This window comes from Melospiza melodia, chromosome 2 (genome assembly GCF_035770615.1).
Source record: "Melospiza melodia melodia isolate bMelMel2 chromosome 2, bMelMel2.pri, whole genome shotgun sequence".
Taxonomy (NCBI): domain Eukaryota; kingdom Metazoa; phylum Chordata; class Aves; order Passeriformes; family Passerellidae; genus Melospiza; species Melospiza melodia.
Window position 1 is genome coordinate 2,916,599 of NC_086195.1, and position 22,068 is coordinate 2,938,666.

Consider the following 22,068-nt stretch of genomic DNA (forward strand, 5'->3'; position numbering starts at 1 on the left):
AGACACGAAATAATCCTGGAAAAAAAAAATAATTGCCTGGTTTATTTTGTGTACAAAAGCTTTAATAGACTTGGTTAAAGTTAGTGACCTTGTTAATTGAGTAGAATGTGCTGGTTAATTGCTGGTTTTGAAATCTCTGAGTGTTCCTGTCCTGGGCAGGCCTGCAGTGAGGATCCCTGCAGCATCTGTCACGATGAGCTGAGCAGTGACTGCTGTGAGCTCGAGTGTGGCCATCACTTCCACAGAGAGGTGAGCTCTGCTCCTGTTCCTGATCCTGATCCTCACCTCAAACACAACCCCATTCCCTCCCCTCACCCTTCAGCTCTGCTCCTGCTTCTGATCCCCACCTCACAAACAACCCTTTACCCTCCCCTGACCCTTCAGTGCCTAAACCTCAGGGCACAATCCCTTTTCCAGCCTTGACCCACAGGCAGCCTGTCAGAAAGCTTTGGTTGTTTTTAAAACGAAATGATTCATCAGAGTGGATTTCTGATGATGCTTCAGAAATGGATTTGGTTGGGATTGCTGGCAGCACACTCAGGGAATGGTTTATCCCTGAAAACTCTGGAATGGTTTATCCCTGAAACCTCTGGAGTTGCCTGCTGCTGATGGAAATCCATGAAGTTAAAACAGCCAGGGTTGTGTTGGAGTAACCCCACCTTTCCCCTTTACCTTTTCTGTTCCAATGCTGATTTAATAAATCCCATCAGAGCAGAACAGCTCCACCCCACTGTGTGAACTCCCTGCAGAGCTCCCCCACGCGTGCCAGCCATCTCCAGCCTCGGCTGGGCTCCTGTCCCCGTTCACCCTGTCCCTGTCCGTCTGTCCGCAGTGCATCCGGACGTGGCTCAGGCAGCACTCCAGCTGCCCCATCTGCCGCGTGCACGCCCTGCTGCCCGAGGACTTCCCCGAGCTGCCCGCCTGGAACAAGCCCAGCTGAGCCTCCTCTGCTCCCTCCTGCACCATCGCAGCTGGGAAGGGGCTGCAGCAGTGCTGGGGGACAGGACACAACCCTGGCTTCGCTTTGGGGTTTCACTCCAAGATCCAGGATTTCTCCTGGTTCCTGCCTGGCAGCGCACAGCACTGCTGCGTTTCTGGCTAAGGGACACTGAAAGTACCAAATCCTTTTAGCAGTGCATCATTCCCTCAGATTTATTCCAGTATCAAACAAGTAGGTGACCCAAAGGATGGACCAAAAGAATTGGAACTCAAAACGTTCCCTCTGGCATAGTCTAATTCAAGCCTGGGTTGGCCTTTGCAGCTCCTCTCTCTGCACAAAGCCACAGCTGAGAACTCAAATTGTTTAAAAAATGACTTTTAGTCACATTCTGAAGTAAGAATTTTAAATTCTTCATTTGGATCAGTTTTTAAATCTCAAGGTTGAAATTTGAATTTCCCTCATTTTTGTTTAAAAAAGGAGGGAAATTTCCCTCCTGGTCTGTTTAAATGGGAAGGATTTTTTAAAATTATTTTTAAAGGATTTTTGAGTGACAGTTCCTTTGTACTTTGTGCAGAAATGGTCACCAGTAGCAGGAGGGGCAGAATTCCAACAGCTCAGGGAATTTTCTCCCACTATTTTATGAGTCTGAAGTGGCCAGAGAACTTTTAACACAGACAAATTTGTCCCAAACAGCCAAAGGTGAGGACCAGAGCCTGAGAATCTTGAAATTAAACCCAATATTCTGAATCCAGGGAGCACCACATGGATTAGGAGCCCTTGGCTAATTCCAGGGATCACTTGTTCCCCACACTGCTTGACTCCTCCAGCTGAAGTTGTTAACTCCTCTCTCATTTATCAGTGTATTACTTACCACTTCAATAAAAAATAAAATTGCTTCTGCAGCCAAACACGTTGTTTCTGTGTAGTATTTCTGCTCACTCTGTGTTAGGGCTGAGTAACTGCTCTGCTGTAGAAAAAAGGACTAAAAATTCCAGCACTGGAATCCTTTTCAGCTTCCTGTATTTCTGGGGGGCTGCAGCTCCTGCCCAAATTCCCCTGGTCTCAGGGCAAAGTGCTGAGTTTCAGTAAATACCATTTTCAGTAAACACCATTTTCAGTAAACACCATTTCCTTCCCCCTTCCCAGACATTGAAATGAATGAAGTGAAAAAAATTTCATTTTTTTTTTCTCCCTGAAATGCCAGGGCCCAAACTGGAATTACCTTCTCCTGCTGGACAAACTAAAGGAAATTATTTTTCTCAGTTTTCTCAAATCTGCATTTTTAGGTGCTGATCTTTACACTTCCAATTTCCATAATACAGCCTGAGCCTGCCTCTGCCCCACATGGAAAATTATTGGAAAATCCACAAGTTGTGGCTGTTCCACGAAAACAACATCATAATCTACAGCCTGTTTGTGTTGGGAAGGGTATTTCTTGCTGAATTAATCTTCCTTTAAGCTGCACAGTCACAAACACATTAATGAATTTCTCCAACACCAAAATTTCCTTGGTGTGATTTGAAATCACTCATTTCCCACCCACCTTGGGCCAGATCCCACAGCACCACCTGCCAGAGCTGTAGCACCATTTTTTAGACCTTCAAAGTCCTCACTGCTCATTCTGTCACAATTCCCACACCCTCCCAGTGTGGCTGGAATGGGATTTATGAGTTTTAAGGGGGCTTCAAAGGACTTTAGAACAAATATTACAAAATTAGGCCAAGAGAGGAACTTGCTCCATAGTTCTACAAGCTGTAGAAAGCTACAGAATGATTCCTTCAGGATTTTCCTGAAAAAAAAATGGGAAAAACATGGTTGTTGAAGGCAGCAGGATTGGGAAATGCAGAGAGGCAAAGTCTTGGTCAGGTTAACAGGGAAGTGGAAGCACAAGAAAGGAGTGAGGTGGCTCCAGCTGGAGTCAGGCATGGACAAAGTTCCACTTTCCCTCAGAAGAATTCCCAGGAAATCCTCCCTGCTGCTCCTGTGGCCGTTCACATCCTGCACAGCTTCAGGGGGAAGTTCTCTGTGATGAGGTGGTCGTCGTGCAGGAGCACCACGATGTTCACTTCAAACTCTGGGAGGGGGAAAGAGAGAGAATTCATGGGAAACTGAATAATACCAGCAATCCTGCCTCAAGTGCACAGGAAACTGAAATCCTAGCAGCAATCCTGCTTGAATTCCACAGGAAAGGTGAATCCTAGGAACAATCCTCCTTCAATTCCACAGGAAAGCTCAATCCTAGCAGCAATCCTGTTTGAATTCCACAGGAAACTGAATCCCAGCAGCAATCCTGCTTGAATTCCACAGGAAAGGTGAATCCTAGGAACAATCCTGCTTCAATTCCACAGGAAACTGAATCCCAGCAGCAATCCTGCTTCAATTCCACAGGAAAGCTCAATCCTAGGAACAATCCTGCTTCAATTCCACAGGAAACTGAATCCTGGGAACAATCCTGCTTCAGTTCCATAGAAAAGTTCAATTCCACAAGAAGCTGAACCTTAGGAACAATCCGGCCTCAATCCTACCCAAAACTGAATGCTAGCAGCAATCCTGCTTCAACCCCACAGGAAGCTGAATTCCTGCTTGAATTCCACAGGAAAGCTGAGTCCTAGGAACAATCCTGCTTCAACTCCACACGAAAAGGAATCCTAGGAACAATCCTGCTTCAATTCCACAAGAAGCTGAATCTTAGGAACACACCTACCTCAATTCCACAGGAAACTGAAATCCCAGCAGCAATCCTGCTTGAATTCCACAGGAAAGGTGAATCCTAGGAACAATCCTGCTTGAATTCCACAGGAAACTGAATCCTGGGAACAATCCTGCTTCAGTTCCATAGAAAAGTTCAATTCCACAAGAAGCTGAACCTTAGGAACAATCCAGCCTCAGGAACAATCCAGCCTCAATTCTAACCCAACACTGAATGCTAGCAGCAATCCTGCTTCAACCCCACAGGAAGCTGAATTCCTACTTGAATTCCACAGGAAAGCTGAGTCCTAGGAACAATCCTGCTTCAATTCCACAGGAAAGCTCAATCCTAGCAGCAATCCTGCTTCAATTCCACATGAAAAGGAATCCTAGGAACAATCCTGCTTCAACTCCACAGAAAACTGAATTCTAGCAGCAATCCTGCTTCAATTCCACAGGAAATCTCAATCCTAGGAACAATCCTACTTGAACTCCACAGAAAAGCTGAATCCTAGCAGCAATCCTGCTTTAATTCCACAGGAAAGGTGAATCCTGGGAACAATCCTGCTTCAGTTCCAAAGGAAAGCTCAATCTTAGCAGCAACTCTGCTTTGATTCCACAGGAAAGCTGAATCCTAGCAGCAATCCTGCTTCACAGGAAAGCTCAATCCTAGCAGCAGGATGGGTCAGGAGCTCCTGAAACATTCCATCAGAACCTCACCCAGGCATCCCAGCCCTTGGACCACTCCTAGAAAATCCTCCTTTGTTGTAATCTTTGGGATTCCTTTGGATTGTTTTATCGCTGATAAATTATGGCAAACATTCCTCTGGAAAAGAGGATTCAGGTATCAAAGAATAAAATGTTTTGGGGAAGACACTTCCACCAAGATAGTGTTTAAAGCATGGAATGGGAGAATTCCAGGACAGACCCATTGCCTGATTCCAGCATGTAACAGCCTTGGGAAATGAATACAACAGGCCTGCAAACTGGGGAGCAAAAATTCCAGAAAAAAATCTGTTCTTTGTGTCCTTCAAGGCCAAAAATCAGTATCAGATCAACAATCAATCCTAAATAGAGATAGACCAAAAAGCCAGGCAGAGAGTTAATAAGTGAAGAGAAGCAGAAATCTAAATAAATTTAAATTCTCATTGTAAATAGTTAGTGAAGAGCTTAAAATGGCAAAAAAATTTATTATTATTTTGGGGGAAACCACTGCACACAGATTCTGTGCCAACACATTCCAGCAGGATGGAGGCAAGAAATACAAACCAGCCCAGTGGATTCTTGCAGTACTTATTTGAACAAGTGAGGAAAATCCTGGTTTTGTTGATAAAAATACTGATTTTGTTGATAAAAATACTGATTTTGACAACAATCAGCAGGGAGGAGCACGTGGTGTAGGTAAGAGAATCACACCCTCACCAACCTCGCTGCTTGCAGGGCTTTCAGTAAGAGAGAAGGAAACAAAAAGGAGAATAAATGGAAAGGGAGGTTCTCACTGGTGAGGAAAGGAGGGAGTTTTATTCTTGGACTATTCCTCAAGTGTTTAAACACATGACCTGTGTTCCACTGCTCCTCCTGGAATTTTGTTAGGAGTGGCTGCACAGCAGTTTGTGTTGGAAATGCAGCAGCACTCAGGCTCAGGGATGTCCCGGGCTCCTCCTGCAGCTCTGCTGGATTTATCCCTCACTGCCCATGGAAAGGAATGAATGTGGCCACTGCTGTCCCAGGAAAACTCCCCACTCACCCACTTTGAAGTTGGTGGTCTCCAGGGTGGGGCAGGTGAAGAGCCTGGGGAACACCATGTGGATGGGGATGGGGAGGCCCCTGCAGACGTCGCCGTCGGCGATCTGGATGTTCTGGATCTCCGTGGCATCCCTGGCATAGCCCTCAGCACACCCTGGACGAGGGAAATGGGAGAGCTGAGAGAGGGCAGCAGCCAGAATGCACAGTGGAGAGATGCTGGAACCCTGAGGATGTTAGGCACTGACCCCCAGAGAACACTGCACTGACCTGAGGCCCTGGAGAAGCTTCCAAAATTCAATAATAAAACTGAGATTAAAGGTGTGGAGTTTGAATGGAAGTGTGTGATATCACAGGGTGGGAAACTCAGAGCTGAAGGGTTTAGAATACAGGGATAGATAGAAAGCAAGATGGAGGTTTTGGGGTGGAGGCTGCTCCATCCCTTCTGACTTCACCATCAGCTGTGTCAGACTCTGAGGAGTCAGTCATGAGTTTTTCATGATCATTCTTGTTAAACCTTCTGTCTGTATCCTTTCTCTTTCTTTAATATAGTTTTAGTGTATTTCTTTAATATAGTTTCAGTATAGTATATTTCTTTAGTATAGTTTTAGTATATATATATATAATATATATATATTAGTATATATTATATATTTAGTATAAATATATAATATATATATATTTAGTATATATATTTAGTATATAATGTAATAGAATGTAATAGAATGCAATATAATAGAATGCAATATAATGTAATATAACGTAATGTAATATAACGTAATGTAATATAACGTAATGTAATATAACGTAATGTAATATAACGTAATGTAATATAACGTAATATAATGTAATATAATATAATGTAATATAATGTAATATAATGTAATATAATGTAGTATAATGTAATGTAATATATAACATAATATAATATAATATAATGTAATGTAATATAATGTAAAATATAATATAATATGATATAATATAATATAATTAATATAATTAATATAATTAATATAATTAATATAATATAATATAATATAATATAATATAATATAATATAATATAATATAATATAATATAATATAATATAATGTAATATAATGTAATATAACGTAATATAATATGATATGATATAATAGGACATAACAGGACGTAATAGGACGTAATATAATATAATAATAAATCAGCCTTCTGAGAACATGGAGTCAGACTCTCATCTCCTTCCTCATCCTGGGGACCCTCACAAACACCACCATTTTATTTTTACTTTCTTCCCTAGTACGGACCTGCTATTCCCGCTCCCACATCTTCACCCGAGAGCCCCCAAGTTTCCAATTTACAACAATTCAGCGGGCCAGTGTCACATGTCCCGCGCTCACCGCACGTCTCCACGCGCACCAGCTGCAGCTCGATGCTCCTGACGGCCGCCTCGGCGCTCTCCACCTGCAGCTCCCCCGTCAGCGGCTGCGTGATCACACAGTTGGTGGAGTTCAGGTGCCCTCTGATCAGGAACTTGGGCAGGGAGGCTCTCTGAAATGGTTGGAGGAGGAAGGAGAAAAAGGTGGTAAAATAAAGAGCAGATTAAGGGAAAAAATAAATCTTAAAACAAGTAGGAAATTAGCCAGTGGTTTCAAAGTTGAGAATTCAAGAGTTCAGGAGTTCCTGAGGGAGCTTGAATTGATTTCTGTCACTCTGTATCAGGATTTCTCCTACAATATTCTCTCCTGACATGTGTCCTTCCACCCATGGATGGGCCTTTCCTGGGAAGAGCTGACAGAACTTGGCTGTTAGAATTCATCCAGGAGCTGGGGATGGAGTGGGGACACCTCCCACTGTCCCAGGTGCTCCCAGCCCAGTGTCCAACCTTGGGCACTGCCAGGGATCCAGGAATGGAATTCCATCCCAGCCCCTCCCAGGGAACAATTCCTCATTCCCAATATCCCACCCAAGCCTGCCCTCCTTGAGGCTTCCCAAAGCCACAGCAGGCTGTAAAAAAAGGCACAAACAAGGCTCAAAATTCACATTTTTAAAGGCTCTTGGCTGTCCATGTATAGAATGTTTTCCTTTGTTCCACTCCCATCCATCTTTCACTCAGAAAAGGAATAAAAATATTTAACCACTCCTGAGCAAAATTCCACCTTCAATTGGTTACCACAGTGCAAGAGATGAGGCAGAATCACTTGATTGCTTATAAAAGTGAAAAAGAAAAAAGAAAAACTAAACAAGATAATCTGCCTAACAATCTACAAGGCAGAATTTAATCACTCCTCTGGTCTCACTCAGAAACACACAAACTTCACATTTAAAATAAAATAAGAAAATCCTTTTACCTCTTTGACATTTTGCAGAGTTTCAGGAGTAATGGTGAAGTCCACAGGGCTGGGCAGCAGCTTCCCTTTCTGTGACTGCAGGGAGGGGAAGGGTTAAACTGAAATCTGATCCCCAAAACAGAGAGAGAACATTAAAAACCACAGCAGCTGGCTGCCCTAAACCCCCTGGAAAAGCAGGAATACCCTCCTCATCTGGAGCAGAGAGGGGAAAAAGCTCAATTTCCCATTTCTTTAAGTACAAATAAACTCATTGCACATGTCCCTTGGAATGTTTCCTTTCATTATTACATTTGGGGAGGGGAGATTCTAAATGAAGTTGTGTCCATTGCTTCAAGCCTGCTTTGGAAATTCTTGTTCTCCAGCAGCAAGGGGCTGATCTGGAACTCTGAGTGAGGATCTGCCCTCACTGCTCAAGAATTCAAACCAGGGCTGCTGCCCAGCTGCAAGATGGAGGAGATTAGCAAAAGATTGGCTGCATTTTCCCAAAATGACAAATTCTGGCACAGAACAGGCTGGAGGGAAATGGAACACTGAGCACTGACAGTGAGAATTGTCCCCATGAATTCACCCTGACTGGGAGAGCCATGATTTACTGACTGGTGAGCTCAGAAGTGCTGTGGTGGGAACGAGAAACAAACCCAGGAACACTGCAGGGGATGGGATTTGTCACTGCTCTGACAAGTGAGGCTCACTTAGAAATGTAATAATGGACCAACAAAATGCAGCATCAGATATTGCAGAAAACACCGAAATCTTACCAACAGGAAACTTGTTTGTAACACCAAACTACATCTTTTAAAAAGTTACTTCAGAACAAAAATAACATTTCCACCACAAGTCTGAGTAACACAAAGGATTTTGGTATTTACTGTCCTGTTAAGGGTTCAAAGGAATGATAAAAGCAGGGTGTTCCAGCAAGTCAGAGATGGAAAAGGGGACATTTCATCAGTCTGGACAGCACAGCTCAATTTAACCAACCCCAAATCCAACACAGGAACTTCTGCAAGAGCCAGCAAAGCATTTTCTGGGAGCCCAACCTCCTGCCAGGAGGATTAGGATTAGAAAGAAGAATTAGAAATTCTAGAATTAGAAATTAGAATCAAGTTTTCCCTTGTTTCCCTTGCAGGGCACTGCAATGAGCTCTCAGGGAGGTGCTGGAGTCTCTTGGAGAGTTCAGGAGCCTGGATGTGGGACAGGGTTTGGGGTGGGGATGGCACAGGGTCAGTCTGAAGGTCTCTCAACCATCTTTCCATGATTTCCACCTGGATGAGAACTCCTGAAGAACAGAAATCAGGATTTTCACCTGAGGAACAGAAATCAGGATTTTCACCTGGAGAACAGAAATCAGGATTTTCACCTGGAGAACAGAAATCGGGATTTTCACCTGAGGAACAGAAATCAGGATTTTCACCTGGAGAACAGAAATCAGGATTTTCACCTGGAGAACAGAAATCAGGATTTTCACCTGAGGAACAGAAATCAGGATTTTCACCTGGAGAACAAAAATCAGGATTTTCACCTGAAGAACAGAAATCAGGATTTTCACCTGAGGAACAGAAATCAGGATTTTCACCTGAAGAACAGAAATCAGGATTTTCACCTGGAGAACAGAAATCAGGATTTTCACCTGAGGAACAGAAATCAGGATTTTCATCCAAAGAACAGAAATCAGGATTTTCACCTGGAGAACAAAAATCAGGATTTTCACCTGAAGAACCAAATCAGGATTTTCACCTGAGGAACAGAAATCAGGATTTGTCACCTGGAGAACAGAAATCAGGATTTTCACCTGAGGAACAGAAATCAGGGATTTTCACCCAAAGAACAGAAATCAGGATTTTCACCTGAGGAACAGAAATCAGGGATTTCCACCAGAAGAACAGAAATCAGGATTTTCACCTGGAGAACAGAAATCAGGATTTTCACCCAAAGAACAGAAATCAGGATTTTCACCTGAGGAACAGAAATCAGGATTTTCACATGAACAGAAATCAGGATTTTTACCTGGAGAACAGAAATCAGAGATTTTCACCTGAAGAACAGAAATCAGGATTTTCACCTGAGGAACAGAAATCAGGATTTTCACCTGAGGAACAGAAATCAGGGATTTCCACCAGAAGAACAGAAATCAGGATTTTCACCTGGAGAACAGAAATCAGGGATTTTCACCTGAGGAACAGAAATCAGGATTTTCACCTGGAGAACAGAAATCAGGATTTTCACCTGAGGTACAGAAATCAGCATTTTCACCTGAGGAACAGAAATCAGGGATTTCACCTGAGGAACAGAAATCAGGATTTTCACCTGAGGAACAGAAATCAGGATTTTCACCTGAGGAACAGAAATCAGCATTTTCACCTGAGGTACAGAAATCAGCATTTTCAGCACCCAACTCCCATTTGCAGCACTGGGGGAGCCTGGCAGCTTTTCCTCAGAACTGCTGGGATAATTCAAAGCAGTGCCTGGAGAAATGACATCAGATTTATGTGACCACCCCATTGTCCCAGAACTCCAAGGATGAACAAGAGAATAAACTCAGGGCACTGTAAAACATCTGAAAATCCAACTCCTCTTTGTTCTTTGAGAGAGGGATGGGGTTTTCTCATCAGAAGCAACAGCTCTGTGGGGTGGATTTGTTTTGGGGCACATTTCCTTTACTCCTGTATTTTGGACACAGGGTGGGATTTTGGGGTGTCCCATGCAGGGCCAGGAGTTGGGTTTGATGATTTTTGGGGTTTCTTCCAACTCAGGATATTCTGAATCTACACCTCTGTAATCCCTCGTGTCACCATCACAATTTCCATGGGTTTATTTGGGGTTTTTTCCCCCCCTAAAAGTGAAGTGGGGAGAAAAAAAATCAATTAAAAAAATTAATTAATCACAAAATGAACAGAAAGCACACTCACCAGGGAGTGGACAATGAACTCACAGGTCTTGGTCAGGTCCTTTGCCAGCAGGGAACGCCTCATGTCACAGCGCAGGGTGTACTGGGGAGGGGAGGGGAAAGGGGAAAGAAAGGGGGAAAAAGGGGGAAAGGAGGGGGAAAAGGGGGAAAAAGGATGGGGGAAGGGGGAAAATGGGGAAAAAGGGAAAAAAGGGGAAAAGGGGGAAAAGGGGGGGGAAGGGGGAAAAGGGGGGGGAAGGGGGAAAGAGGGGGAAAGAGGGGGAAAAGGGAAAAAAAGGGGAAAAAAAGGGAAAAAAGGGGAAAAGGGGGGGAAGGGGGGGGAAGGGGGAGAAAGGGGGAAAAATGGGGGGAAAAGGGGGAAAAGGGAAAAAAAAAGGGGAAAAAAGGGGAAAAGGGGGGAAAAGGGGGAAAGGGGGGAAAGGGGGAAAAGGGGGAAAAGGAGAAAAAAGGGGAAAAAAGGGGGGGAAGGGGGAAAAAGGGGAAAAGGGGGAAAAAAGGGGAAAAAGGGGAAAAGGGGGGGAAAGGGGAAAAGGGGGAAAAAGGGGGGGAAAGGGGGGGAAAGGGGGAAAAAAGGGGAAAAAATGGAAAAGGGGGAAAGGGGGAAAAAGGGGGACAGAGGGGGAAAGAGGGGGAAAAGGGAAAAAAGGGGGGAAAGGGGGAAAAGGGGGGAAAGGGGGAAAAAGGGGAAAAGGGGGAAAAAGGGAGAAAAGGGGGAAAGGGGCAAAAGGGAAAAAAAGGGAAAAAAGGGGAAAAGGGGCAAAAGGGAAAAAAAGGTGGAAAAAGGGGGAAAAAGAGGAAAAAAGAGGAAAAGGGGGGAAAAGGGGGGAAAAGGGGGGAGGAAAGGGGAAAGAAAAAAAGGGGGGAAAAAGAGCTTTAATTCAGATTTCCTCCCTCTTTCCCAACTTTCCATCCCCCTTCTGCCTCTGTGCAGTGCTGTTCCTCATATATCCATTTAAGGGTGATTTTTCACCCTGTTTTGGTTAAGGGATTATCAGTGTGATGTATTTTTGTATTTTTGTCTTCAGCCCCTCTAACTTTGATTTTTTAATTGTGGGATTGAATTCCCAGTTGTTGGGATATTTCACGGGGAACTTCAGCCACACAGCTGAACTAAAATCAGGCAAGGGAGTGAATTTGTTTCCAATTTGCTCCCCTAAAATGGGAGCCATAAACCAGCAGGTGAAAAACAGTAAGAATTTGGTTATCTCAAAAATCCTACACTTCATCTCCATAAAAAAAGCTTTTCAGTGTCCTTAGAGGACATGGAACTTGTTGGGTTTTTGTTTTGTTTGATTTTTAATTCCTCCCTCACACCACAATTTGGGTTCCTCACTTGTGGTTCATGGCACAAGCACCCAGCAGTGTCTGATTAAAGGTTAAACTGAGACTGAACCCACAATTCATCCCTAAATCAAGAAAGAGAGGCTCACTTAAATTGCCCAGAGGTTTAGGAAGTGTCACAATTCCCTCCTCAGGAGAGCAGGACTCTCAAAGTTTGGCTGAAATTTAAATTATTAAATTGTAATGATATTTTATCCAAGAAAAGCTCCACAGAGGAGAGAAAGAATGATAAAATAAAGCAAATATTCCTCAGTAAAGTGCAGCTCAAACTGACTGATCACAGCAAGTTCTTTGGGATATGGGGAGCAGCTCAACCAGTGCTGCACCATTTCTGACATCCCCACCACAAACACCAGCTGTTGCACGAGGGAAGAAGCCAAAACTGAGCAAATAAATTGAAAGATTTAAAAAATATCCAAACACAGACAAAAAACAAGGGATTTTTTTTTTTCCTTTTAGTTACATCTGATAGGCTGCTGGGGGGTGATCTGGTTTATTAGGTTTTTTTCATTCCAGTGACACCAAACTTCATTGTCTAACACAGAATTTACCTTCAAGAGATGGCTGGAGAAAGACTTTCCCCCAAAAGTCACCCAAACTACCCAACCCACCTATGGCAAGGCAAGTTGAAACCAAAAAAGATCAAATTTCAGAACTGCATGTCCACAAGAGTGTGTCCAAGCAGGTATTCCATGCAGGTCTGGGCAGGGAATGTCACTCCTCCTCATCCCACACAATTCCTGGTCTGTGTTGCTCTCAACACCACAGGAAATTCCACATTTATTGGGAATACAACCACACTGTGGTGCTGGCTTTCTTAAGGAAGGGAATGGAAAGAGATTCCTACAACATCAGGATGGATCAAATTCAGGTTACAGATGTTCTGCTGAGGTGTTTCAGGTAAAACATTTTGTTTGTGCCATCATTCCTTAAGGATTTACTGCATTAATTGTGGAAGGTTCAGTCAGTGTGAAAAGAAAACACCAAACTTCATCCTCAATTTCCATGGATTAAAAACTGCATTTTTCCATGGATCAAATTTAGGTTACAGATGTTCTGCTGAAATATTTCAGGTAAAACATTTTGTTTGTGCCATAATTCCTTAAAGATTTACTGCATAAAGGGTGGAAGGTTCACTCAGTGTGAAAAGAAAACACCAAACTTCATCCTCAATTTCTATGGATTAAATTCGGGTTACAGATGTCCTGCTGAAATATTTCAGGTTAAACATCTTGTTTGTGCCATAATTCCTTGAAGATTTTCAGGATAAAGGGTGGAAAGCTCAGTCAGTGTGAAAAAATCACCAAAATTCATTCTCAATTTCCATGGATTAGGAGCTGCATTTTTCCATGGATCAAATTCAGGTTACAGATGTTCTGCTGAAATATTTCAGGTAAAACATTTTGTTTGTGCCATCATTCCTTAAGGATTTACTGCATTAATTGTGGAAGGTTCAGTCAGTGTGAAAAGAAAACACCAAACTTCATCCTCAATTTCCATGGATTAAAAACTGCATTTTTCCATGGATCAAATTTAGGTTACAGATGTTCTGCTGAAATATTTCAGGTAAAACATTTTGTTTGTGCCATAATTCCTTAAAGATTTACTGCATAAAGGGTGGAAGGTTCACTCAGTGTGAAAAGAAAACACCAAACTTCATCCTCAATTTCTATGGATTAAATTCGGGTTACAGATGTCCTGCTGAAATATTTCAGGTTAAACATCTTGTTTGTGCCATAATTCCTTGAAGATTTTCAGGATAAAGGGTGGAAAGCTCAGTCAGTGTGAAAAAATCACCAAAATTCATTCTCAATTTCCATGGATTAGGAGCTGCATTTTTCCATGGATCAAATTCAGGTTACAGATGTTCTGCTGAAATATTTCAGGTAAAACATTTTGTTTGTGCCATCATTCCTTAAGGATTTACTGCATTAATTGTGGAAGGTTCAGTCAGTGTGAAAAGAAAACACCAAACTTCATCCTCAATTTCCATGGATTAAAAACTGCATTTTTCCATGGATCAAATTTAGGTTACAGATGTTCTGCTGAAATATTTCAGGTAAAACATTTTGTTTGTGCCATAATTCCTTAAAGATTTACTGCATAAAGGGTGGAAGGTTCACTCAGTGTGAAAAGAAAACACCAAACTTCATCCTCAATTTCTATGGATTAAATTCGGGTTACAGATGTCCTGCTGAAATATTTCAGGTTAAACATCTTGTTTGTGCCATAATTCCTTGAAGATTTTCAGGATAAAGGGTGGAAAGCTCAGTCAGTGTGAAAAAATCACCAAAATTCATTCTCAATTTCCATGGATTAGGAGCTGCATTTTTCCATGGATCAAATTCAGGTTACAGATGTTCTGCTGAAATATTTCAGGTAAAACATTTTGTTTGTGCCAGCATTCCTTAAGGATTTACTGCATAAAGGGTGGAAGGCTCAGTCAGTGTGAAAGGAAAACACCACCAAACTTCATCCTCAATTTCCATGGATTAAATAATGATTAATTAAATTATTATTAAATTAATAATTTTTCCATTGATCAAATTGAGGTTACAGACGTTCTGCTGAGCTATTTCATGTAAAACATCTTCTTTGTGCCATAATTCCTTAAAGGATTTACTGCATAAAGGGTGGAAGGCTCAGTCAGAGTGAAAAGAAAACACCACCAAACTTCACCCTCAGTTTCCATGGATTAGGAGCTGCATTTTTCCATGGATCAAATTCAGGTTACAGATGTTCTGCTGAAATTTTTCAGGTAAAACATTTTGTTTGTGCCATAATTCCTTGAAGATTTACTGCATAAAGGGTGGAAGGCTCAGTGTGAAAAGAAACCCCCAAACTTCCCCCCCAATTCCATGGATTCAGAGCTGCTCCAGAAGCCTCTGTGCAGATGAATTTCCCCTTTTCTCTCCTCACCTGGATGTTGACAAAGACTCCGTGGTATGTCTCATACAGAACCTTGTTGCCCTTCATCTGCAGAGGGAATTCAAAGGGAATTTCTGTTTTGCCACTGGGGAGCTTCCCTGGTTTCACCATCTCAATGGTGCTGCTGATGATCTGAATGGGCTGCAGGGAGAAATGTCACAGAGGTTCAGGGTGAGACACAGAACCAACAACATCTGAACTCCCCCAGAACTCCTGCATTTCCACAATCCCTCTTCAGGACACAAAGTGCTGGGATATTTTTTCACAATGGATAGAACCATTAATATTTTGCTCAAAAAAAAACAATTCCTGTTTTAAGGATGCATCACATTAATGACCAAAGAATTCAAGGGAGCTCACCAGGAGCAGCTCCAGCTTTGGGAAGTGGAGCTTCATTTCCTAAATGATGACTCTGAACAGGAGCAGGAATGACCAAGGCCAGTGAGCATCCCCCCTGACCTCTGAAGTTGATTATTATTTAGGGAGTCTCTCACCACAAGGAGAGTTAACTGTGAGGGGCTGGCTTGGACATTTCTTTCTTTCATTTCTTTTCTCTCTGCACTTTTGCCATTCCTGTCCCCAACTCTTGGGCTCCCAAAACAAGAAGTGGAGCTGTTGGTGAGCCCAAAGGAGGCCCCAGAACTGATCCCAGGGCTGGAGCCAGGCTGGGAGAGCTGGGGGTGCTCACCTGGAGAAGGGAAAACTCCAAAGCTGCAGGGAGAGCTCAGAGCCCTGCCAGGCCTGAAGGGGCTCCAGGAGAGCTGGGGAGGGACTGGGGACAGGGAATGGTTTCAAAGGAGGATTTGATGGGATCTTGGGAATTGGGAATTGTTCCCTGGCAGGGTGGGCAGGGCTGGGATGGAATTCCAGTCCTGGATCCCTGGCAGTGCCCAAGGCCAGGCTGGAGCAGCCTGGGGCAGTGGGAGGTGTCCCTGCCATGGCAGGGGTGGCTCTGGGTGATTTTTAAGGTCCCTTCTGCCCCAAACCTCCTGTGATTCCCTGATTCAAGGCCATCCTCACTTAACCAAACCCTTCCCACCAGCCCAGAGCCCTCCCAAGAGCTCCACAGGTCCCACTCTCTCCTGAGCAATCCTGTCTCATGCCCAGGGACCCCTCCATGGCCTCCACAGACAGTGACTGATCTGGCACAGAAGTCCAGTTAAACCCAGCCACTTCTCAAAAATAAATTAACATCACACAATAATTGTTTTTCTATAAATCACAGATTCAGTGCATGATCCAGTAACCCTTTTTGCCTACCTGAAATAAAAATCTCCTACCAGTGCAAGCTAATTCCCCAGAATGTCCTCATTTATCCCTCCCTGGGACATCCCAGAGTTTCTGGGCCCAGCCCTGAGCCCTGGGAGGTGACACCAGGGACCCCTGTGCTCCCCTCCAGCCTGAGCCATCCTGGCACTCTGATCCACACTGAGCTGAGCCTTCCCTGCTCGCCATCACTTCCCCACCACGAGCAGCTCTGACACCTGAGAGCCTTGGGGGGAAGGTTCCACTTGAGCAAAGAGAATTTCTGTGCTCAAAACACCCAGCAGGGCAGCCTTACCTTGGCAGTGTTGCAGAAGGCCTCAAACACCCCCACGTTTTTGGCACTGAGCTGCAGATTCACCGAGCCCTCCATGGTCAAGGAGATCCCCTGGTGCTGCACCGTGTCCTTGCTGGTTATCACCACCACCCCAGAGAGGATTTCCTAAGAGGAAAGAGGAAAACTTTTGTTTAAATCCATTTTTTACACAGCTGTTATCTAAACAGCCTGGAACTGATCTCCAAACTCCAAAAAACTCCTGTGCCCAAAGCATGGTGCAACCTTGTCAGGACAGACAAACAAAAACATTCTGTCCTTCCTGATGAAGGGATTTAGGATGAGACAGGGAAACAACAACATCTCAACTCTATCAGAATTCCTGGATTTCCAGAATCCCAAGCTCAGGATCAGAATCCCAAGCTCTGCACTTCTGATTTTTCCTTAAAAACACAATTCTCCTCTTGGCTGAAGTATTAACCTGAGCTTCAAATTCTTCCCCCAATTTCAAGGTTTTTCTGTCCAGGAAGATGACAAACCTTTATTTTGGGTCAAGTTGTGTTTGTGTTGGAATAAACAGAAGTTGTGTTTGTGTTGGAATAAACAAAAGTTGTGTTTGTGTTGGAATAAGCTGCCAGGAGGAATTGCTGTATGAAAATTGGGATGCTCAGCACAGGAGAGGGAAAAGGCACAGCTGGAAAAGGGATGGCCAAGCTGAGGGTGAGATTCACCTCCAGAGTGGAGCAGAAGAGATTTAAAACATAAAAAATGAACACACAGAAACAGTTTTAAAGTGAATCTGAATGAAAGGCAGGAGCTGTGTGACTCCAGGGATGCTGTCACTCATCCCATGAAGGATGTGCTGCCCACAAAAATCCCTCTGCACAAAAATGCTGCATCCTCAAAGTGGTTTATCCTTCCCTTCTCCCACACTGCAGGATCTCCTTCCATCCTGAAATATTCCCAGCTGGAAAGGGCTGAGAACTGGAGAATTCCCTGAGCTCCTTCCCCAAGGAACAGCTCCCTCCAGCCATGGGACAACCCCAACTGCTCCCTCTGCACCCAGCCTCTCCAAACCAGGATCTCTCCTGCACAATGGGAATTCTGGCACATTTCTGTCTTTCCTGAGATGTTGTCACTCATCCCATGAAGGATGTGCTGTCCACAAAAATCCTTTGCACAAAAATGCTGCATCCTCCAAGTGTCAGCTCAGAGTTTAACACAACCTGGTGACCTGCAGGAGAGCAGCACACAGCTCCCTCCACACAGGGTTTATCCTTCCCTTCTCCCACACTGCAGAACCTGCTTCAGTCCTGAAATATTCCCAGCTGGGAAGGGCTGAGGACTGGAGAATTCCCTGAGCTCCTCCCCTGCTCCTTCCCCAAGCCATGGGACAATCCCACCTGCTCCCTCTGCACCCAACCTCTCCAGACCAGGATCCCTCCAGCACAATGGGAATTCTGGCAGATTTCTGTCTTCCCTGGTGGCACAGGATGGTGAAAATGGGTCAGGGGGGTTGAGGCAGCAGGCAAACATCCCCATCCAAGCAAGGGTGACATCCTGAGAGCCTGGGAAGAGGAAGTGCAGCAAGGGGGGAATGCTGGAGCAGGGGCACAAAGGGACAGCGAAGAAAAGCTGACCTCAATTCTGCACTGCTCTGCTAAGGGGCCTTAATTAGCACAAGCAATTAGGTTATTGCTTCAAAAACGAGCCCAGCTCAGCTCTGAGAAGCAAGGACAGCCTGAAGATGTGAACTGCTCTAACAAAGGAGATGTTTCCTGTCACACAGCAACAATTGCAGAGCTGCTGCCTGCACGTGGGAAGGGGGCAGGGAGGGGAAGGATGACTGGAAGTTAAATATCAAATTTGCTTTCAGTATTTCTTCAGATATGCAAAAAAAAAAAAGCTCAAAATTCTGATTCCCCAGCTGCAGAGCTGCCCCAGGGCAGGGAGGAGCTGGAGCTGCTGCAGAGCCCAGAGGAGGCTCCAGGATGGGCAGAGGATGGAGCAGCTCTGCTGGCAGGAAAGGCTGGCACAGCTGGCATTGTTCACCTGCACAGGAGAAGCTTTGGGCTGAGCTCAGGGTGGCCTTGCAGGGCCTGGAGGAGCCCCAGGAAAGCTGGAGAGAGACAATTGCCAGGGGATGCAGGGACAGCACACAGGGAATTGTTGAGTCTGTGAGGGTCTCCAGGACAAGGGAAGAGATGAGAATCTGACTCCATGTTCTCAGAAGGCTGATTTATTCTTTTATGATATTATATTATATTATATTAATACTAAAACTATATTAAAGAAAGAGAAAGGATACAGACAGAAGGCTCAACAAGAATGACAATGAAAAATTCGTGACTGACTCCTCACAGCTGGCTGTGATTGGTCATTAATTAAAAACAATTCACATGGAACCAATCAAACCTGTTGGTAAACAATCTCCAGCCACATTCCAAAGCAGCAAAACAGGGAGAAGCCAATGAGACAATATTGTTTTTTCTCTGAGGCTTCTCATCTTCCCAGGAGAAGAAATCCTGGGCAAGGGGATTTTTCCATAAAATCTGGCAGTGACAGGGAATGGCTGCCAGTGCCAGAGGGCAGGGCTGGGTGGGATCCTGGCAGTGAGGAATTGTTCCCTGGCAGGGTGGGCAGGGCTGGGATGGAATTCCACCCCTGCATCCCTGGCAGTGCCCAAGGCCAGGCTGGACACTGGGCTGGGAGGGGACAGTGGGAGGTGTCCCTGCCCTGGGTGATTCTCAGGTCCCTTCCATGCCTCATTAAGGTTTGCATCTCCTTCCTCTCCCTCGGAGATTCCTATAAAAATCCCTGTTGTATCCCTGGTCCAGAGCTCTCCCACTGTTGTGTTTTCATCCCAGGCCCAGTTCATGAACTAAAATTAAACCTTTCCACATGGAGTTAAAGTGGAAGGTAAAAACAAAACTGACAGACTGATTGACCAGAAATATCCCAATTTCAGCTTAAAACAGAGAAAATATTCCTTTCCATACAAAAAAAAAAAATCAATTTAAAAGTGATATAAAGCAAGGCAAGCTCAGTCAAATTAAAAATGGACACAGCACTGAGAAACTGAAATAGATAAATAAATAAAATCCTAATAATTTATAATTTTATAATGCACAGAAAGATGTGAAAGTGAGACACAGACGGTATTTACTCCTCTGGAGTCATTCCCAAAGGGAATAATTCAGCTCTGCCAAAGCCACTCTCTGGATAATCTGACAATTGCAGGACAGATGCTGCACACCATTCCTTTCACCTCCAGTTTTCCAGGATTGAAATCATTCAATAAATGGAATTTCGGTGGATGGAAAGGATTTTTATGATTCAAGTGCAAGAAAAAAGAGAGACCTGAACGTTGCTGCTGAGCAACTCGGGATTTGTAGGTTAAAACCGATAAAAATTAAAAATATTCCGTCCCTTTCAAGCCCCATCGGGCTCTGCAGAGCGGGTCAGGGTCTCCCCGTGATTGCCGGGAATGGGGAAGGACAAAAAGCAGCGCTCGGTCCCAAAGGCAACGCCGGAATCCCGGGGAGACACCGGGGGAAGGGCCGGGAGCGGGGACAGCTGCAGGGAATGCGGGGGGAAAGGACACACGGACAGGGACACACGGACGGGGACACACGGACGGGGACACGGGAAAGCTCCGGGACACAGGGACACACGGACAGGGAAAGCTCCGAGACTCGCAGGGAGAAAGCTGCGGGACACACGGACACCGGGACACGGGGAAAGCTCCAGGACACACACCGGGAAAGCGCCGGGACACACGGACAGGGAAAGCGCCGGGACACACGGACAGGGACACTGGGGAAGCTTTGGGATACGGGGAGAGCTCCGGGACACACGGACAGGGACACACGGACACCGGGAAAGCTCCGGGACACACGGACAGGGACACCGGGAAAGCTCTGGGACACAGGGCCAGGGACACACGGACAGGGAAAGCTGCGGGACACACGGACACCGGGAAAGCTCCGGGACACACAGACAGGGACACATGGCCAGGGATACACGGCCAGGGAAAGCTCCGGGATACGGGGAAAGCTCCGGGACACACAGACAGCTCCGGGACACACGGACAGGGAAAGCTCTGGGACACACGGACAGGGAAAGCTCCGGGACACACGGACACGGGGGAAGCTCCGGGACACACAGACAGCTCCGGGACACAGGGCCAGACGGCGACACCGCGGCAGCACCGACAGCAGAGGGCGATCGGCTCCGCCCGAGGAGTCCCCGCTGCAGGGCCGAGCCCGGAGCCCAACCGGGACCCCAAAGTGTCCCCGACAGAGCCCGAGGGGTCCCCAGAACAGCCGGGCTGGGGATGGCAGTCACCTGGAACAGGGGACAGGAACGCGTGCAGGGGCTCTGGAATGTCCCCAGGAGGAGCCCCCAGAGCCCCTCTGGGCTCTGCTCAGGGCTGGGCACTGCCCAGGGCAGAAGTTGTGCCTCCTGTGAGGGGAATTGCTGGGCTCAGGCCCTGCCCGTGGCTCTGGGGCCATTGCTGGGCCTGGAGCAGAGCCTGGGCCTGCTCTGAGCTCTGCACACAGGGACAGACACAGGGATGGACACAGGGACAGACACAGGGACAGACACAGGGACAGCCAGGGCTGAGACCCCTCTCTCTCCCTGAGTCTCCTTTTCTCCAGGCTGAGCACCCCCAGCTCCCTCAGGGCTTCCTCACAGGGTTTGTGTTCCCAGCCCCTCTCCAGCCTCGTTGTCCCCTCTGGATGTGCTCAGTGTCCCAAGGCCCTTCCCAAACTGAGGGGCCAGAGCTGGGCACAGCACTCCAGGTGTGCCCTCAGCAGTGCAGGGGCAGAATGAGCTCCCTGCTCCTGGGATAGCCAGGGACAGACACAGGGACAGACACAGGGACAGCCACAGGGACAGACACAGGGACAGCCAAGGACAGACACAGGGACAGGCAGGGACAGACACAAGGACAGACAGGGACAGACACAGGGACAGACACAGGGACAGACACAGGCCCAGGCAGGCCCAGGCAGGGCTCAGCCCCTCTCTCTCCCTGGGGCTCCTCTCCAGGCTGAGCAGCCCCAGCTCCCTCAGCCTTTCCTGGGCACGGAGCTGCTCCAGGCCCTTGCTCAGCTCCAGGAGCTCCTGGCCCTGCTGTGCTGAGGAGCCAGAGCTGGGCACAGCAGCCAGAGGTGCCCCCAGGGCTGGGCACAGGGGCAGGGTCAGCCCTCACCTGCTGGCAATGCCCATCCTGATGCACCCCAGGACGGCGCTGCCCTCCCCGGCCGCTGTCCCCGCTGTCCCCGCTGTCCCTATCGCGACACACGCACCCCATCCCGATAGACTTTCCCGGCGCGTTTCACCCTCACGTCCAGCGTCGTCCCCATCGCTCCGTCACGTGACCGCCGCCTCACGTGACCCGCGGGCGGGGGGGGGGGGGGTGCGCGGGAGCCCCGCCCCCTCCACATCCGGGTCCTCGCCGCCGTCACTTCCCAGCCGTTGACGCCGCTTCCCGCGCGGCCGCGCCCACTGCCCCTCGGTTGTCATAGCAACGCGCGGGCGGGGTGAGTGACGCAACGTAGTCACGCGCAGGAAACTACGGTTTCCGGCGTGCTTTGCGCGCGGGCAGCGTCCGCTACGGGCCGGAGCGCCGCGTGGGCTGATGGGAGTT

The 22,068-nt window shown here is 46.3% G+C and overlaps 2 protein-coding genes across 6 annotated transcripts in view; one reads left to right on the plus strand and one right to left on the minus strand.

The window, feature by feature from the left end:
- TTC3 (tetratricopeptide repeat domain 3) overlaps positions 1-1,848 on the plus strand; it is a 101,328-nt gene extending 99,480 nt beyond the window's left edge. For 3 of the 4 annotated variants that reach the window (XM_063180589.1, XM_063180594.1, XM_063180614.1), the window contains one exon: positions 160-1,848. In XM_063180589.1, coding sequence (XP_063036659.1) covers positions 160-423 — 264 coding nt within the window. In that variant the 3' untranslated portion in view covers positions 424-1,848. The remainder of the gene's footprint in view (positions 1-159) is intronic. The other variant, XM_063180605.1, reaches the window with a different exon arrangement.
- VPS26C (VPS26 endosomal protein sorting factor C) lies at positions 41-21,835 on the minus strand. 2 transcript variants are annotated; one of them, XM_063180626.1, is made up of 8 exons: positions 21,728-21,835; positions 16,437-16,580; positions 14,867-15,016; positions 10,608-10,688; positions 7,702-7,776; positions 6,751-6,901; positions 5,376-5,528; positions 41-3,014 (listed from the first exon to the last, which is right to left on the minus strand). In XM_063180626.1, exons 1-8 carry the CDS (start codon positions 21,782-21,784, stop codon positions 2,932-2,934), a joined length of 894 nt encoding a protein of 297 aa, XP_063036696.1. In that variant the 5' UTR covers positions 21,785-21,835; the 3' UTR covers positions 41-2,931. The 2 variants fall into 2 exon arrangements, with proteins under 2 accessions (XP_063036696.1, XP_063036702.1); XM_063180632.1 differs by lacking the exon at positions 21,728-21,835 and adding an exon at positions 21,631-21,689.
- Between the last annotated feature and the right edge of the window lie 233 nt (positions 21,836-22,068).

Bases quoted from the DNA above. Each gene is read 5' to 3' on its own strand.
- VPS26C (XM_063180626.1), bottom strand. From the start codon at position 21,784: ATGGGGACGACGCTGGACGTGAGGGTGAAACGCGCCGGGAAAGTCTAT. The intron at 15,017-16,436 runs GTAAGGCTGCCC...TTCTCCCTGCAG, and splicing joins CCTTCTGCAACACTGCCAAG to CCCATTCAGATCATCAGCAG. The intron at 7,777-10,607 runs GTGAGTGTGCTT...CCCTCCCTGCAG, and splicing joins AGTTCATTGTCCACTCCCTG to TCACAGAAAGGGAAGCTGCT.